The sequence below is a fragment of the Pseudorca crassidens genome, chromosome 12, assembly GCF_039906515.1.
Source record: "Pseudorca crassidens isolate mPseCra1 chromosome 12, mPseCra1.hap1, whole genome shotgun sequence".
Taxonomy (NCBI): domain Eukaryota; kingdom Metazoa; phylum Chordata; class Mammalia; order Artiodactyla; family Delphinidae; genus Pseudorca; species Pseudorca crassidens.
In genome coordinates this window covers 52,049,900-52,069,141 of record NC_090307.1, presented here as the reverse complement: position 1 = coordinate 52,069,141, position 19,242 = coordinate 52,049,900, and the positions used below count along the sequence as shown (strand labels likewise).

The 19,242-nt window shown below is 46.7% G+C and overlaps 1 protein-coding gene across 3 annotated transcripts in view; it reads right to left on the bottom strand.

The window, feature by feature from the left end:
* Positions 1–19,242, bottom strand: part of NPC1 (NPC intracellular cholesterol transporter 1) — a 47,755-nt gene that overhangs the window by 1,060 nt on the left and 27,453 nt on the right. The window contains exons 10-24 of one of the 3 annotated variants that reach the window (XM_067699504.1): positions 18,065–18,165; positions 15,774–15,876; positions 12,705–12,894; positions 12,070–12,252; positions 11,180–11,294; positions 9,272–9,399; positions 9,036–9,176; positions 7,568–7,657; positions 6,974–7,164; positions 6,541–6,656; positions 5,760–5,889; positions 3,554–3,754; positions 2,434–2,665; positions 1,345–1,458; positions 373–535 (exon numbers count right to left, since the gene is read on the bottom strand). In XM_067699504.1, coding sequence (XP_067555605.1) covers positions 373–535; positions 1,345–1,458; positions 2,434–2,665; positions 3,554–3,754; positions 5,760–5,889; positions 6,541–6,656; positions 6,974–7,164; positions 7,568–7,657; positions 9,036–9,176; positions 9,272–9,399; positions 11,180–11,294; positions 12,070–12,252; positions 12,705–12,894; positions 15,774–15,876; positions 18,065–18,165 — 2,198 coding nt within the window. Of the gene's footprint in view, positions 1–372; positions 536–1,344; positions 1,459–1,593; positions 1,682–2,433; positions 2,738–3,553; positions 3,755–5,759; positions 5,890–6,540; positions 6,657–6,973; positions 7,165–7,567; positions 7,658–9,035; positions 9,177–9,271; positions 9,400–11,179; positions 11,295–12,069; positions 12,253–12,704; positions 12,895–15,773; positions 15,877–18,064; positions 18,166–19,242 lie in introns of those variants that run through there. The other 2 variants (XM_067699505.1, XM_067699506.1) reach the window with 2 other exon arrangements.

The window sequence follows — 19,242 nt, the reverse complement described above, 5'->3', positions numbered from 1 at the left end:
ATTAGAGGTGACCAGCAGAGGCAGTGTTCCGCTAGAACAGCGAATGGAAATGAGAGCTGTTCCAGGGCACCGCTGGGCTGTGGCTGGACGCGTGTCCTTCACCTCAGCAGGGAGGAGCCCTGGGCTGCTGACGCACAAACTCACTTCCAATCTGACGACGCGAGGCCTCCAGTTTTCTAATGAAGTAGTATGGACGAACAGGAAGCCCCAGGATTGGAGTTCTTCTCTTAGAAGTTTTTTTACTCAGTGTTATTTATCAAATGACCATCAGTACAAGTACATTCAAATACTTCAAAAGAATGTTTCAAGGTATCCTTTTCCTTTAGTATCATGCTTCCTCCATCCCACTAGGTTAAAAATAAAAACTCTTACCTATGTAACTGAGCAAGACAGGGAGGAATATTAATCCATGAGTGGCTCCCAGTAAGACCATAGCGAAATACATCCTGAAGTAAAATCTCTTGAAAATTTGAGATTTGGCGAAGGCCAAAACCGTAATGCCTCCAAATTTCGTTAGTGTGATTCCGCTGAATACCTAAGAGAAGAGAGATGCGGTTAGAAGCAACTTTTATCACCTACCGTAACTGAACACTTCCTCATAGAGGGATTTCTTAAAAGCCAAGGTCCAAAGTAATGGGGGACCGAACCCCAGCTTTCAGATTTACTGTTAAGTAGCATTAGGCTCTGCCTAAATTGTTTTATTTGCTACTTATGAATCTGAGGGGAAAAAAAGGTGTAATAAGGGTAAAAGCTGTGTATTCTGCACAGACCCCATGGCAGCCCTGAAGTCTATCAGTGCCATTTTTCCAACAGCATTATTTTTCAATTAAGGTATGTACTATTTTTTTAGGCAGTGCTACTTATTACACACTTTTTGTTGTTACTCTGTAACAGTGTTGTCTGGTGGTAAAGTAACTGGCTCATAGTTCAGTCCTGTATCCTGGTTTAGCCTGAGAAGATTCTCCAAATGTGAACCACAAACTGCACACTGGGCTCCAAGCATGGCAGCTCCCCTGCTTTTCAGCACACATGGCTGGCTTGGGTTTTAAACGGCTCTCAAATCAAACTTCTCTGTTTTACTGCTTCAGCCATACTGTCGTCTGCAAAGGAGTCTCCAGCAGTAACAGTTCTAAAGAATTTCAGGGTGGAGCTCTATGCAAGATACAGCTATTTCATGAATTGCCTGAAAACCTATAATCCTTAGGAGCTGCTGCTAAGTAAAAGATACAATTCTGCTTTCCCTACTGAATCTTAAAGTTCCTTCTCCTGAGAAACACTCAGTCACCAAGCTGGGTACTTCGCGGTGAGGTATCTGCCCGAGTCATCTGCTCGGGCTGTACTTACAGAGCTGCCCATGCGGGAGAGCGCCTCTTCTGCCCGTTCCACGCGGCTTCCCTTCGTGCTCACCGTGAACGCTCTCGTGATATGGCTGCAGAACTCCACGGAGATGCCACAGCTCTGAAATAAAGTGCTTCCTTTACAACTGCCCTTCTCCAGTTAAAAACAGTAAAAGCAACCACCCCTTTTCCTGGGATCTGTGGTTATCAGGGCACCTGGGAGGTAAAGGAGCCCGGAGCACCGCCTCTAACTTACAGGACAAAGCTCCCATCACACCAACTTAAAACTGTCCCAGGAAGCGTGTGGAACCCTCCAGGCACAGTTTCCTCCAGCAGATCTGCCTCTATTACGGAGAAACAGCTGAAACCTCTCAAGTTCCCCCCAACCCCCAGCCAGCCAGCACACTGTCATTTCTTTAGCTGGGCCTCACTACCACTCCCCCTGAAGCCACGTTCAGTTCGTATCTGAAGAGCAGATGCACTGTGTCTGTTTTCTGTTAATACTTTCTCAAATGTGCACATATTCAAGACTATTAAAAAGCACCTGGCAACCACATGGAAGGCAAAAGGCCTTGGTCAGAAAATTCCACTGAGAAGGGGCAGTTTTTCTAACTGAAAACTGAACATCATGCTGTCATCAGGCTACATACTTTGGCAAAGCACCCTTCAGAATAATAAATTTTTTTTTTTTGCGGTACGCGGGCCTCTCACTGTTGTGGCCTCTCCCGTTGCGGAGCACAGGCTCCGGACGCGCAGGCTCAGCGGCCATGGCTCACGGGCCCAGCCGCTCCGCGGCATGTGGGATCTTCCCGGACCGGGGCACAAACCCGTGTCCCCTGCATTGGCAGGCAGACTCTCAACCACTGCGCCACCAGGGAAGCCCCAGAATAATAATTTAAAGGCAGAATGCCTAAGCCAGACCATGACCTCACATTTCCATTGCTATACGTACCACCCACGTCCAACTCCACCTGCCACTGACCCCACCTGACCATGTGCGCCAAGAGCAGGAGCTGGCCTTGATCTCTCACCCCAAGAAACAATGTACAGCAGTGACATAAGGAGTGAGGGACAAACTGAGTGGACCAGGACTCACCATAACCAAGTTGACCAAAGAAACCGCATTCAAACTGATGCCCCAGAGCCACATGACGCCGAACATGTTGACCAAGATCATAGCAATGGTGACGCACATGATCACTGCCGACCACAGCTCACAGCCCAGGAGAACCACGGTCACCACGAAGATGGCACCCAGGGACACACCGAGGTTAAAGAGAGTGTCGTCAATCATGGTCAGGTACTGTTCGTAGAAGACGTAGAACACGCTGGAGAGGGGGAGAAGGTTCTGTTACAGCTTGTTTTTGCTTCCGGAATCTTTACTCCTCATCCTGCCACAACTGCAAAACAGAAACTACCTTGAGAGACATCCTCACACAAAACCTCCCTGTTTGTGCAAGACTCACCTCCAGCAGTTAAGCTGGACCTCTGGCCACTGACACCCAAAGAAGGGCCTCCGAGATATGTATTTTATATAAGGTTTTTGTTCATGTGCCCAACTTTATAGGCATTTATTGACAAAGAATATTCCGTGGTATTTTGGGAAAACAAGCCCTGGTCTATCCTGAGGGCTAACCCCAGCCAAACGGGGTCTATGCAGGGCCTGAGAAGAAAATGCTTTTTCAGCAAAGTTAACCAGCTCCTCTAAGGAGTCAGGACACCCACTCCAAGAACTCCTTCCACAGGAAAACAGGCTGTCCTCCTGCCAGGAACAGGTCCAGACTCCCTTCAGTGAGATTACAGGGGTTGGGGGGAAAATCACTTGTTTCTCCTACTTTTCTATATTTTCTAAATTCAGTATTTCATAAAATATTTTCTTTATGAGGAAAAAAAAGGAAAACAATAACTGAAAAAAGAGAAACCTCCATAAAGTCACTGTCCCCAGCGATCAGTTGCCGGGCCCGCTCTGTGAAGCTGATCCCCAGGTGCCGCGACCCGTGCCCCCCGCCTGTTTTGCAGGGTGTGAGCTCCAGCCCCGAGACCTCAGTAGGTGCTTCAGATTCTGGCCCAGGTGCCGTTTCCTGAGACAGGCTTCACCTGTGCTCAGGATGGAGCCAGGTTCAGAAGGAAAACCGAGTGTCGGCCCCCCCAGCAAGGGAACCCCAGGGTGTGGGCACTTTCCCAGGACACCCTCATTTACAAAATCCACACGTTACCTGTATGGGAACACACGGTGATCACTTCCTTCCAGGCCCATGGTTCTGGTGATGTTGCTGGCGATGAGGCGGGCCTTTTCCATGGCGTCGATGAAGTCAGCGGAGGTCTTGAGCACCGTGTGGTAGGTCATGAAGTACGTGGCTCCGACGCCCGTGCCGTTGCCGAGGATGTTAACTGCCGCGCTGTAAGCGGCGTGTCCCCTGGGAGAAGACAGTGGTATCAAAGGCAACACCTCATGCCGTACCTGCAGAATCTGAGCATCAAGGCTGAGTGGTGTCACCTGACCCTGGACTCAGGGATCAGACCAGCTGTCAATTTCAGGGACAGGGAAGCCCCTGAAAAGGGGCTCATGAAGGTTTAGCTCATTCCTTCCCACACTGGCTTTTCTTTGCTGCTTTGGTTTCTTTGATGCGTAGCCGCTACTGTTTCTGTAGCTGGTTCTGCTCACAGCCCAGTGTGTTCTTCTACAGGGTTTGCTCAGCAGTGCTGTGTAACAGGAGGCGCAAACGGACAAGGGCCCTGAAGTCAGACCGCCATGAGGTCGACCTCGGCCCTGGAACCCTGAGCAGAATTACTAAATTTGGGCTGCAGTATCATCTGCAAAGGGTGTACCACCACCTACTCATGGGGCTGTGTGGTGAGTCAGTGAAATAGTGTCAGTGAGGTGCCTGGCACGATCCTGGCACACAGGAGGCTCCCTGTCTGTTGCCCTCCTACGAGTTGAATTCATTCTGACTTCTTTTATGTAGCCGAGCATTCAGTCTGCCAGGAGACCAAGCTACGGGGTTCATTTCTTCTTTATTTTTAGGGACAGGCCTCCCATGGTACCTAGTCTAGGTCTCAAAACACAGACGTGAGATGTATGACTGACGGGACTCTGGTCACATTATGTATTCTTACGAAGAACAGGGATGTCCAGCGTTTACCTAATGTACACCTGGACACTCACCTTCCTACCAAAACATCCAAATCTGCCCAACTCCAGACTTCAGTCATCTTTGCTATTTCTGGGCCAGAGATCCTGTTCCCACAGTAGCTGGCTGCCTGGCTAGATGGGGGAGTCAGACAGCCCATAACCTCATGTACAGACAGGCTGGTAAGAAGCACAGTGGGGCTAAAAGAATCTAAACCTTCGGAGCTTCCCTGGTGGCGCAGTGGTTAAGAATCCACCTGCCAATGTGGGGGACACGGGTTCGAGCCCTGGTCTGGGAAGATCCCACATACCGCAGAGCAACTAAGCCCGTGGGTCACAACTACTGAAGCCCACATGCCTGCAGCCCATGCACCGCAACAAGAGAAGCCACCGCAATGAGAGGCCCAAGCAGCACAGCGAAGAGCAGCCCCCGCTCGCCACAACTAGAGAAAGCCCGCGCCCAGCAACAAAGACCCACTGCAGCCAAAAATAAATAAATAAAATTAAAAAAAAAAGAATCTAAACCTTCATCCCGGGTGATGTCACCAGAGCAGAGCTGCAGTGCCCCATATGTTCCAGACACAACTGGACAAACCCTTTCACATCCTGAATCGCCTGCATCCCTCCCCACAATCTGCCCTGCCGGTGGTCTGCACAGGACTGTGTCCTTCATGCCGCCAGGAGGGGAGTGTGAGACAGAATGCTCAAGCCAGGATGGAATCGGGTCAGAATGAGGAGGAGTTTTCTTTCTTTTTTTTTTTTTTTTAACATCTTTACTGGAGTATAATTGCTTTACAATGTTGTGTTAGTTTCTGCTGTATAACAAAGTGAATCAGCTATACGTATACATATATCCCCATATCTCCTCCTTCTTGCATCTCCCTCCCACCCTCCCTATCCCACCCCTCTAGTGGGACACAAAGCACTGAGCTGATCTCCCTGTGCTATGTGGCTGCTTCCCACTAGCTATCTATTTTACGTTTGGTAGTGTATATATGTCCATGCCACTCTCTCACTTCATCCCAGCTTACCCTTCCCTCTCCCCGGGTCCTCAAGTCCATTCTCTACATCTGTGTCTTTATTCCTATCCTGCCCCTAAGTTCTCCAGAACCATCTTCTTTTAAGATGAGGAGTTTTCTTTAAAGGCGTTTTGGTTTCTCTGCGGGACAGGGTGGGGAGTGGCAGAGAAGAGGACCTTCCCACCCACCATTCCCACCCCAGCCCTCCCCAGCTTCCCAGTGCAAATTAAAGGGGAAGCGGCCACACAGCTGAATGGGTTCCGTGTCACTTACCCTTTGCCACACTTGGGGTTCGGGTTATCAGAGAGGAACATGGGCAGGAACCTCATGAAGTCTGCACCCTGAGGCCTCTGCTTGCCCTCTGGAGTCAGAGGCCGGCAGTGGACGCAGGCAGGGTCAACCACTGTGCAAACAGGTTGGGGGAGCCACGGTGAGAAGGATGGGTCTCCATATTAAAACATTTAAAAATAATGATAAAGAAGTGACGGGAATTCTTTTCCTGAATCCTTCTGTTTATCCCAAAGCTTCAAACACATGGTTTTCACAGTCAAACTTGAGGTCCCATCTTCATCTAACACAGGCTGTACAAATTTTCTTCCCTGAAGCAGGTTTCCTGCTTTAAGGACAACCTCAGTATGTTATTATCAGAGCCCAGGACGTCCATGTTTTTATCAAGAAAATCCTAGGACAGACTCAACACTTTTACAAAACCATATGGCAATAGTGATAAACAAAGAAAAGCAGTCCCATGAGAAGCTACGGCCAGATACCAATCAAGAGAGACCAACAGCATTGTCGGGAAAAGATGACAAACCTGAAAACCAGGGTCCCCTGACCTGGGCCTTGTTCAGCCTGCAGCCCCATTGGGGGCTGGAAAGGGGACAACAAGGTATCTCCAGAGTGCACAATGGAGGAAGGGGATGATGCCAAGGGGAATGAGATGCAGCAATGGCAGACAAACAGGTGGACGTGGAGGCAAAATGCAAATGACTTTTAAATTATAATGTTAAAGTTCTTCAGAAAAGAGGGAAAGATCTGGAAAAGGATCAAGTACCCGATGCGTTGCAGAACCGATCCGTGCTGTTGTAGACTCTACAGCAAGACGACTGTGGCTTGACCCAGTCAAAATAATCGTCAATCCAGGACGAGGGAGCAAAGCCTATCCGGGTACTAGAGAAAGGAGAGAAAGGGTTACTGATGCCCCCACAAGGGGGAAGTCTTCAGTTTCAGTCCCTTTTCTTGAAATCCAAAACTTCCTTTTCTAGACCTTTTAATGCCACCCAGTCAGAAGACAAACCACGTTAGTGCTTAATGGGAAAAGCTTCAGAACGTGAGGTGGTAAATTTGCCCTTTAAAAGGTTTTGCTCAGGTAAAGCTAGATTCAACCCACATTTGGCAAGATAGATTTTCCAGGAAAAGCTATCTTAAGAGAGAGGTTTCAGGCCGAGGTCCCGGGCCAGGAGCCCGTCCGCAGCTGGGGTACTGACTAGTTGTCCAGCTGGGCGGCGGTGAAGATCTGCTGCACCAGCGAGTCGTTATTGCAGCCCAGGCCCCCGCACACCATGTTCTGCCCTTTCAGAGAAGCGTAGTCGTGCCCTCCCTCCATGACAAAGTACACGGGCGGGCCCGCGTGCAGGTAGCGACTGAGGGACTGGAAATAATCCGTCACGTAGGAGTCCTGAGAGAGAGAGAGAGGACAACAGGACACAGTGTGAACGTCCTGTGCAAGCGAGAGGGGGGCTCCCGGCCGAGACGCCTCGAGCCCAGGTTCCTGACTCCCTCCACAGCCAGCGCCCCCTCCCCACCCTGGGCCCAGGGGCTTTTCCAGTTGGTCCCACCGTCAGCAGGGCACCTCACGAGGTCAAGACCGGCTGCTTGTGTTCTGCAGCCATGCCCAAGGCCTGTGAGCTCAGAAGGCCCGGGCCTCATGGGCAGAGCTCTGGCGAGGTTCCTGCAATGCGGGAGAGCCTGCCAGCACCCACGTTTAGAAGCGGACATCAGCTGAAACACCTGCGTGAGTATTTTGAAAAATGCATTCACCATGGGCTAAATGAGTTAGAATAAAAAAGAAAGCGTCTTACATCTGGCATTGACAGAGACTGATCCAAGCCGATTTCTACTTTGTTCAGGACTGCGATACTGAATGACAGAACACCCACAAATACCGCTACCTGGAATGTGAAGTGAGTTACAGAGTTAGAGTTATCATGATTAAAAACATAAATCATTTATTTATCTATTTATTTATTTTATTTATTTATGGCTGCATGCAGGATTTAGTTCCCCGACCAGGGATTGAACCCGGGCCCCCTGCACCGGGAGCGCTGAGTCCCACCCACTGGACCACCAGGGAACTCCCTAAATCAAATCTTAAACACACAAAACAGGACTTTTCTAAACGAAAAGCAAGTTTAAATGGCACGCTAAGAAAACAAGGAGTCTGGGACAGTAGCCGAGGTCACGGTCTCAATAGTAAAGCCACCTGGGTTCAAATCCTGGCTCTGCCACTTACAAGCTGAGTGACCCTGGGGAAGTCACTTAACCTCTCTTAGCTTCTATTTCCTCCTCAATAAAACAGGAAAAATAAGACTTGTAACATCAGATAATTTTGTGGATTAAATGAGAAAATTCTAGGGATAATCCAGAATTTAGCATAGTACCCGGTTCTGAGCACAATACCAGATATTAAGTGTTCAATAAATGTTAGGTGTTACTATTACTTTTTTTTTTTTTTTTTTTTTGCAGTACGCGGGCCTCTCACCATTGTGGCCTCTCCCATTGCGGAGCACAGGCTCGGGACGCGCAGGCCCAGTGGCCATGGCTCACGGGCCCAGCCGCTCCGCGGCATGTGGGATCCTCCCGGACCAGGGCACGAACCTGTGTCCCCCACATCGGCAGGCGGACTCTCAACCACTGCGCCACCAGGGAAGCCCACTATTACTTTTACTGGAATGAATTTACATTCTTTTAGTGGAGATGTGATAGATTATAGCTGTTGGCTATATCCAGTGTGTAAACTGTACTACAAAACGCTCTTGCATGGTTACTGGGGATGAGGGACAGTGCAGGGAGGGAGGTGGGTGACACTGAAGGTGCAGGACGAGGGTGATGGAACAGATCTGTATCTTGGTGCTTACACGAATCTGCACATGTGATAAGCTGACACAGAACTGGACACATACATTGTGCCAATGTCGAACTCTTGGTTTTGATACTGAACTACAATTACGTAAGACCTTGGGAGGAAACTGGCAAACGGCAGCCGGGTCCTTCTCTGCACTACCTCTGTTACTTTCTATGAATCTGTAATTATTTAAAAACAAAACAACCAACTTAAGACAGAAACTCTTGCTTATATTGCCTGCTAAAAATATTTTATATTTGTATATATTTGCTTCTGCATTCTTGTATATATATATATACATACACACACACACACACACACACACACACACACACTTAACAGCTGTCAGAATCCTTCCCAAGCACTCTGATTTCTTAGGAGGCATGTGACAACTTTGGGGAGAAAAACCACAGACAGGCTCCTACCACAATGGGCCGCATCCAGTCCTTAAGCAGAAATGGAGCATAGGCGTCTCTGAAGAAGCGGAATAAGCAGCTCTCCGAGGCCTGGATGCCTGCTCTGTCTGCCGCGCCCCCGACACAGCAGAGGACGTCCAGTCGGTTCCTCTGAGGGGATGAAGAGGAACAGAGGTCACCCTCCAGCCGCCTCATCTAGATTCTAGACTCAAATGAAACAGGCTGCACGCCTGATGACAACTTACCTCTTGCCGCTTAACGTCTAACCCCAAGAGACTCACAAAACAGGTAATCTGAAGGAGGAAGTCAATGAGGACCGCCATCCCCGCAAAGAGAGAGAAGGTGTGCACAGCCGGCATCACGGACAGGCCTCCTGCGGGGAGAAGAGGGCAGCCACGTCCTTCCCAGCTGAGGGCTCAGCAGGCCTCACAGGCACGTGCACGTATGAACACGCGGCACCAGAGCAGGCCAATCCCACAAGAAGAATCCCCCCAATCCTCCCACCCAAAGGCACTCTGCACAATCTGCGGGTGTCACACCAGAACCACCTGGGGTTCCAGGGACCGGGCCCCCTCCTACTTTATCAAGACAATGGGAATTCAACCCCAATTCTGCTTTTCAGAATTCTATGATCCCAACTCTATACTTTAACAAGCTCTCCAAGCAAATGCATGCACTTTCACATCTGAGATCCATTAACACAGGCCATTTCTTATAGTACCTGCTACACTTCAGTCCACAAGAGGGACGGTATTTCCCATATGCTATTATATATCCAGTCAGTCTCTCGGTTTAGTTACAAATGAGGATGCTCCAAGCGTCCTCCAGGCTAAGACTCAGAAGCTGAAAACTGGCTGCCCATGGGCCAGATATATATAAACCCATTTTAGAATTTAAAAACAGTTTTAAAAAAATAAATAGCCAATATTTAACAATGAGATTCACAGTGTCACTTGAGAGAAAAAAAATCTAGATTCACAGCGTCGCTTGAGAAAAAAATTGGACCTGGCAGCACTGGGCCAGCAACACGTAGCTGCCTCTTGCAGATGGGACCCCAGACTCTGGGTGCCACGGTCCCTGCTGCTCCTCCTGTCCCCCCAAAGTCACTCCAACCTTGAGGCCCAGGGTCAGCTGCTATCACCAACATACTTGCACTGTTTTTTTTTTTATAATAGAAAAAGAGGAAGTAACCGTTTTGCATCTGTATCCATAAAGAGAAACCACAAGAGCCACAGGTTTGTTTCACAGTGCACTGCTTCGTGGAGACGGGGGATGATATATGCTAACGGCGTGTCTGTGTCCAAAGACCACACCTATGACGTCCCTCCCATGGCCCCTTGTAAGATGACCTGGTGGCCCCTGCAGGCATTTCCACTGGGACCCACGGATCGTGTGTCTTCCCTGGACTTACTGGGCGATTCTAATCAGCGTCCTCTGCAGAGGATGTGATCAGTTTTCTCTTACTACATGCCAGACATGGGGGTGGGCAGTGCCCTGCTAGTAAGACTACCGATTTCTCCACATGAAAGAATACAGAAGTGCTGGGTTTTGTGCCAGTTTATTCTGGCTCCTTGTATTGAGGGAGGACTGAAGAACTCCTGCTCATTGACGAGGCTGCTTCCCAGTGAAATGTGTGTGCAGAGGCGGGGAGACTGCCTTTCGGAACAGTGGCAAACACCTTGCGAGCTAACGCCTGTGATTTTGGAGTTGCTGCCGAGAGTGCTGTGACGGGAAGGACCCTGTGGCTGTCCTTCAAGAGTGCTATTTTCAAACCCCAGCACTTGCCATGGGTGCCCTAAACGGGCAGGGGCAGGAGTCCTAGGTATCTGAACCCCAACATCAACACCGTCCTGAAACAATGTGAGAAGGAAGACACTTGCTGGGAATTCCCTGGTGGGGGAACTAGGATCCTGCATGCTGCGTGGTGTGGCCAAAATTTTAAGAAATTAAAAATTAAAAATAAATAAATAATGTAGTTAAAAAAAAGAAGACACTTGCTAATGGCATCCGAGATACTGCCACCAATTTTTCTCGTGGTCCACTCTGATACTTTCCAATCACAGAATAAAACTTAAAAAACAGCACAAAGGGTCATATACTGATACACCCAGGCTCAGCAAACCTCAGGGTTGGCAGATTCAAAGAGTAATTACCTAAGAAAAATGCTACCGTCTCTGAAAAGGACGACAGGAAAATACTTGGGGCCACTTCTCCCAGGACCCGGCCCACCTGCTGGTCCAGCGTCTCCCCTTGAAGACGTTCATCTCTCTTAAAAATAAAAAAGTTAAACACGCGACATTAAAGTTTCTCAATTACAATGCCACCTCTTTGCTTCTTTGGTGCCTTGTGTTAACCTGATGGTAAAAAATAATGATTAGCAGCATCTACTTGTTGTTTGTGAACTTTATACAATAAAGCGGTGAGGACCCCAAACTTCTCATGTTGATTCATTTGGGATATTTCTGAAGCCCGGAGCCAGGTAACAGGTGAGAATCTAAAGGAAGGATTGAATCAGGTTATCAGGAAAATACAAGCAACGCAGGCTGCAGGTGGCTGGACCTTTAAATAACACTCCTACATGCCACTGGGTCTCTGCCCAGGTAAGCGCTACAGGACAAGGGACCCTGGGAGAACCAACGGATTGACGTCATTTTTTACATCAGTGGGTCCTGTGTTGACCTTTTGCCTTTTAGTGGCACCTCTGACAAATCCCTCATTCTTCTACACTAATATTGAGAATCATTTTAATAGCTGTTGTGCCCAAAATATTTTCTACAAGCGTGTTAGCCCTCCTTTTTGCCCACATGTTGCACATATTTTAAAACCAAATTCTCACTTTATATCTATGCCACCAACCGAAGAGAATGTTGGTCTCAATCTTCTTGGTCTCAAAATGTCCAGAACAAGTTACAGGCACCAGTAAGCAACACAGAGGAACGGAAACAAAGTCTCCACGTGTCACACTCAAATACTCCGCATGGAGCTGAACAGCCGTATGTGGAGCCTGGTACTTGGTCAGACGCTGTGAGACTCTGGAACGCACCTGGTAGGTCTGGACCAGAATGAAGATGTTGTCCACTCCCACGGCCAGCACCAGGAATGGGATGACTTCTATCACAATGAGGGTGAAGGGGATCCCAATGTAGCTGAAGATGCCCAAGGAGCACGCCACCGAGCTCAGCACGATCAGGATGCCTGCGATGCCCAGGGAGATTTTCGAATCCACCTGGAGATGCCACAAAGACATCGATCCTCAGTTAGGGTGTCTTTTGTCCTGTTCCTAAAAGGTCCTCATTTTCACCTCTTTACCTGGATATTGCCCATCTAGATTTAAAAGTACGGTTCCCGGTTTGAAAGAAGATATGAAAAGTTGTCTAGGTCTTCCCTAGCAACATATTTTATCAGCTTACATTCTTAGGTGATGGCAAGTTAGAAAAAAAACTGGATTATGTGAAATAAACTTTAAGTTGAAGATAAGAAATTGGAACTGAAGAAAACAGATGCAGGAAGAAGAAAATGTGACAAACAAGTAAAACACAGGACAATTTAAGGTAGTTTTGAACATAATGAATTAGGATTAAGCAGAGGCAAAAACATGCCATCACGCTGTGTACTGTCATTTCCCTCTAACACACATACACACACACATGCACACACACACCTACACACCCCACTTACCAGAAACCTGCTACAGCTTTCGATATGCCCCAAGGCTATGGAAATATATAAAAACATGATGCCATAGCTGATTAGAACAGTGAAGATATCGCTGTTACTTTCACGGTTTATTTCATCTTCAATACTTCGTTCAGCCTTAAAAGAAATGGTCAGATTTGGATTCTTGTAGCTTTTCACAAAATTAATAAACCTAAAAGGGTAAGCAAAATTTTGTATTTTTAGTTAAAACTTAGTGACAACTAAGTAAGGAACTTCTTCGTAACTTCTACGACACAAAAGCCACACTTAACCCTTATACCTCGTTAGGACCTTCTACACTGGCAAGTAGAAGGTAGGACACTTCCAGATTACGAAGTTCCAGACATGCTGAGTTTTCCAGTATTTAAAACAGGTTTAGAACAAGTTTAAAAACTGCTTCATGGTCTCACTTCTTTTTTTACTAAAAATGATTTCTAAATGAAGTATATTATACTACAGACATATGCTCATGGAACAAAAATTTTAAAAGTTGATTTACAGATTCAATGCAATCCCTATCAGAATCCCAGCTGACTTCCTTGTAGAAAGACAAGCTGTTCTAAAATTCACATGGAATTGCGAGGGGCCCAGAATAGCCCAAATCTTCTTTTTCAAGAACAAAGTAGGAAGATTCACACTTCCCAATTTCAAACTTACTACAAACCAACAGGAATCAAGACAGTGTGGTTACAAGCACAAGGCAAGGACAGGCATACAGATCAAAGGATCAGAACTAAGAGTCCAGAAATATGCCATGTATCTGCCTTCACCTAATTTTCAATAAAGGTGGCAAGACTATCCTTTCAACAAATGGTCTGGGGCAACTGGAGAGCCATATACAAATAAATGCAGTTGGACCCTTACCTCACACCATGTATAAAGATTAACTCTTAACTCAATGGATAAAAGACCTTTTAAATGTAAGAGCTAAAACTATAAAACCCTCAGAAGAACACATAGGTGTAAATTTCCAGGTCCTTGGGTTAGGCATTGTTTCTTGGCTATGACACCAAAAGTATGAATAACAAAAGAGAAGATAGATAAATTGGACTTTACTGAAATTAAAAACTTCTGTGTTTCAGAGGATACCATCAAGAAAGGCAAAAACACAGATTAGAGAATGGGAGAAAATATTTGCAAATCATACATCTGATAAGGGACTTGTAGAATATATAAGGGACTTGTAGAATATATAGCAATTCTTATAATTTGATAATAAAAATACAAATAACCCAGTGAAATAAATGGGCAAAGGATATGAATAAACATTTTTCCAAAGAAAGTTATACAAATCGGTGCATGAAAAGATGCTCAAATTCATTAGTCATCAGGGAAATGCACTCAAAACTGCAATGAGGGAATTCCCTGGTGGTCCAGTGCTTAGGACTTGGTGCTTTCACTGCCGTGGCCTGGTTCAAGCCCTGGTTGGGGAACTAAGATCCCGCAAGCTGTGCAGTGTGGCCGAAAAAACAAAATAAAACAAAAAAACTGCAAGGAGATACCACTTCACACCCACTAGGATAGCTAGAATCAAAAAGTCAAATAATAACAAGTGTTGGCGAGGTGTGGAGAATATGAAACCTCCATACACTGGTGGGAATGTAAAATGGTGCAGTCACTTTTTTTTTTTGGCTGCGCCGCACAGCACGTGGGATCTTAGTTCCCCAACCTGTGGAAGCAGAGCCTTAACCACTGGACCACCAGGGAAGTCCCATCGGTGCAGTCACTTTGGAAAAAAGTCTGCCAGTTCCTCAGAGTTACCGTATGATCCAGCAATTCTACTCCTAGATATATACCAACCAAGAGAAATGAAAACATGTTCACACAAAAACTTGTATATGAATGTTTGTAGTATTATTCCTAATAGCCAAAGGTAGAAACAGCTCAAATGTTCATCAACTGATGAATGGATAAACAAAATGTGGTATATCCATAGGATGGGATATTCTTCAGCCATAAAAACGAACGAAGTCCTGACACAGGCTACAACTTGGATGAACCCTGAAAACATTATTCTAACTGAAAGAAGCCAGACCCAAAAGTCCACGTACATGACTCCATTCCTATGAAAGTCTGGAATAGGAAAATCTAGAGACAGAGAGTAGATTGGTGGCTGGGTAGGGCTGGGTGTTAGGAGGGTGACCAATAAAGGAGATGGGATTTCTTTCTGTGGTAAAGAAAATGTTCTAAAATTGACCATGGTGATGTTTGCACACATCTGTGAATACACTAAAAGCTACTGAACTGTACGCTTTAAATGGGTGAACTGTATGGTATATGAATTATATCCCAACAAAGCTGTTCAGAGTCCCTGTCTTCCTCAGTTTTAAATGGGAATTTACATTCCCATTCTCTAGAGGTTATACCACAGCTAACCCGGTTCCCAGGTCATTTGTTTGATATCTTTTCTAGGCATGGATGGCATGCATAGCATATATTTGTCCAAACATGCTGACTGCAGTTTTTTTTTTTTTTTTTTTTTGCGGTACTGGGGCCTCTCACTGTTGTGGCCTCTCCCGCTGCGGAGCACAGGCTCCGGACGCGCAGGCTCAGCGGCCATGGCTCACGGGCCCAGCCACTCCGTGGCATGTGGGATCTTCCCAGACCGGGGCACGAACCCGTGTCCCCTGCATCGGCAGGCAGACTCTCAACCACTGCGCCACGAGGGAAGCCCTGACTGCAGTTTTTAGTCACTATCTTGAACCCTTTATTTGTCTCACTATCTTTAATGACGAAATAATATTCTACTGTACTTCTCCCTACTAACATACACTCAGCTTGCTCAGGTTTCGCTGTTAGAAAAGAATGCAAGGAACATTTCTGCATAGATACTTTTGCATTCTTGTTGCAGGGATATGTATTAAAAGAATGTTTATAGGTAAATTTATTAATAGATTTCTTTTTTCAGAGCACCACCAGTACCAAGTGAAAAAAATGGCATAACTTAGATCTACTGTTGGTTAATGTAGTTGAACTAACTGTAAATGCTTTCTGCTACGGTCCACCTTCCCACAGAAAGAACAGCTTGTTTAGACTCTGTGAGCAACTCACTCTCTTTCCCAGGCCTGGGCCTTCTGGAGCTTCTCTGTATCGTTACAGTAATTATTGACAGGAAAGGTAATCACAAGGGCTGTGGCGTTATTGTAGTTTTCATCTAGAAAGGAAAAAGGTGACATCAAAAGCAGATTACAAGCGTGCAGAAAACTAGATCAATACGAGGGGAAAATCACAAGCCAGTTAGGTGCCTGGTTTCTCATGGGGCTGAAGCCTACACACACCTGAGCTCGAGGAACACAACAGGAGATCTGGTGCCTGTGTAGTTCAGCTAGTGAAGAAAAAGGACCCTCGTGTGGAAGTAGGCACAGTTGTCATTCATATCATCATTACTACACGGCACGTGCATGGTGACAATTTCAAACAGAGCGGAAAGGTGTTCAGGGAAAAGCCTCTCTCCTCCCTCAGTCCCCGTCTGTGTCTCAGCTCTCCTCCCCACACCATGGCACTGTGACTCCTTCCAGCCACGGTCCACGTGCATAAGCACAGTCTCCCCTTCCCTCCTTGTTTACACAAGCAGTGACACACTCTTCTGCAAATGCTGCTTTTAAAGGCATATCCTGAGAATGCTCTGTTTTAGTACACAGAGAGTGTCCTTATTCTTTTTTCTGCCGTATGATATTTCCTAGTATAATTTAACCAATCTCCAGTTGATGGCTATCTTTGCAAATCTTTTTGGTATTATATACAGAATTACTACAAAGAATAACCTGATATTTCCAATATGTACAATGTAATTCGTAGAATCAATTCTTGTAAGTACAATCACAGAATCAAAAAATATGTGCATTTCTAATTTTGATAGATGCCCCCAACTGCCCTCCAAAGAGGCCTCCTGTTTTTCATTTCTTTCTTCAACAAAATATTTACTGAGACCTACTTTGTGCCAGACATTATCTTAGAGACTATGGATACATCAGTGAGCAAAGGAGATAAAAATCTCGGTCTTCCTGGAGCTTATATTCCAGTAACCATTTATACCTCCACCAACAATGTGGTTTCCCCACATTCATCCACAAAAGATTTTATCAAACACTTAGATCTTTGCTAATCTCTTATGTAAAAGATTGAAGTGAGAGGCATTTCACTAATTTGGAGTGAGGTTCAGCATTTTCCCCATATAACTGAAAGCCACCTGCATTTCTTCCTTTGTTAACACTCATATGGCTTCTGCCCACTTTCCTTTTGGGTGGCTGACCTTCTCTCTTTTCCCCAAGAGCTCTCCACATATTAAGGAAATGCTGTCTGTTATGTACACTAACTTTTTTTTTTCTCCAGTTTGCTGTTTGTTTTTTAAACTTTGTTTGTTCTCTACACAGGAGTTTTAAATTCTCACGCAGTCAAATTCATCAGTGTTTCCTTCTGTGGCTTCTGCATTGTGTGTCCTGCTTAGGAATGCCTTCTCCATTTAAAAATTATTTTAAAAAATTCACCCTGCATTCTCTCCTAGTACTTTAGTAGTTTTACTTCTTATATTGTAGTCTTGGTTCCACTGGAATTTACTCTGGTGGAGGGAATAAGGTAGAGAACAAATTTAATTTTGACGGCTGTGGTTACCCAGCTGGTGACACCATCTTTTCCCCACTGATTACAAACCACACGGTGTTACATAAGGCAGAGTAAAATTTACAGCTCACAACTTCTCCCTTCCCACTGGATGAGGAGAACATCTGGCTTCTTCTTTAGGCTGGAGAAAAACTGTTAGGCTGCCTGTAATGAGGCTTCAGATGCCAAAGCTGTCACATGATTCACTACCCCATCACACCTAATAGAATCTGCTCCAAGGTGCTGCAGGAACCAGCAAAGAGCAAACCAACCGCCTCTCCCACTATAAAAGTGTTTGAGTTCTTAGCCAACTGGTTTAGAAGGAAAAAAATCTATCCACTTTGTTTCTTTTCCCCCATCTCACATATTATCTCTCCCCCATTACAGATGTTCTTAACCAGAGGGCTACAGACTCCACAGGGGCTCTCTCAACGAGTTTCAAGGGTTCCATGAACTCCCTGAAACTGAGCAACGTATTACGTGGATGTACACAATGGCATTACTCTGGGAAAACGTCCTTAGCTGTCGACAGCTTTCCCAAGAGTAACCTAAAAATGGCTAACACCACTTCCTTCAAATGCACAATAAAACCCAAAGCCGAAGGAGATACTATATTTGGGACCCAATATACTGGGTAAATGATAAGAGTGCTCGATTGATGAAATCTTCGTAATTACCACTTGACTGTTAATGACAGAACCAAGACTCCTTTATCTAGCAGGAAGAGTAGAAGCTTCTCTCACCATCGTAGCCTCCTAACACAAGCCACGGGAACACTGGTCCACCAAAGGTCCCCAGGCAAGGATCGTGGAGCAAACTGGTGTCATTCAGGGAGGCGGGAGCCCTGCCAAGAATGCAGAAAACACCGCCCAATTAGAACAACCTTAAGACGCCACAGAGACCGAAACGTTTACGCAGCAGTCATGAGGCGGATTAGGAATGTGGGCCTGAGGTTGGTTCCTTGGATGAATAATAACAGTTCAGTAGTTGCTTGTGGGAGCTCAGCATCACTGAGAGGCAGGCACATACAGTGCAATGTGGTTGATGTCACCTGGTGCACAGGAGGGGGCCGCTAATACGTGGGGAAAACCGCCACCATGAAGAAAAGAGCTGTACAGGCCAGGTCTCTAAGGCTGAGGGGGGATTCACCTGGGAGGGAAGAAGTGAGGGCTTCCACACACCACACTGGGGGGAAGAGAAGAAAGAGCGTGAGGACAGGTACAGGAAAGGATAGAGTGGACGGCGGCCCGAGGGACCACAGGAAGTCCTGGGTCTAGAGCATGGGGTACCCATGAAGGGGGGCCTCCCAGGCAGGGGGTGGGGCTAGGAAGGAAGAGGGAAGCAGTGGAAAAAAGGGGTAGGCGCCATGCTAAGCAGTTTGGATTTTTATCCTGTAGACACTCGGGAACGATCAGATTTGGGGAAAAGGGAGGTCATGAGCTGTTTGACAAAGATAACTCGGGTGGCAAAGCGGAAGGAGGTCTGGAAGTAGGAAAGAAAGAAGCAGGGAGACCAGGCCAGGGACGCCAGCAGTGCAGGAGAGACAGACAACCGGTGACAGGGAACCAGCATTTCAGCACAGAAGTCAGGCGGACGCTGGGCACACGTGAAGGTCCTCGTATATAATGTGAACCACCGCCCTTCAGCGCCGAGGGACAAGGGACGGGCTCAGGTCCTGGGATCAGGTCACTGCTGGGGGCGAACGGCAGGGCTGCAGGGCTGCATAGAAGCTGAGCCCTGTCAACCCACACATGTGGGGCTCTGCTGCCACACTGCGGGCTTGAGGGCTCATGCTGAGGTTAAAACCCATACAAGCTACGTGAGGAAGAGTCCAGGCAGCCCGTAAGGGTAGGCGTTGATGCCATCATGTGATGCGGGGGAAGCAGGAGGTCTGTGCTTGGTTCTGGGCTAGCCGGGCTCC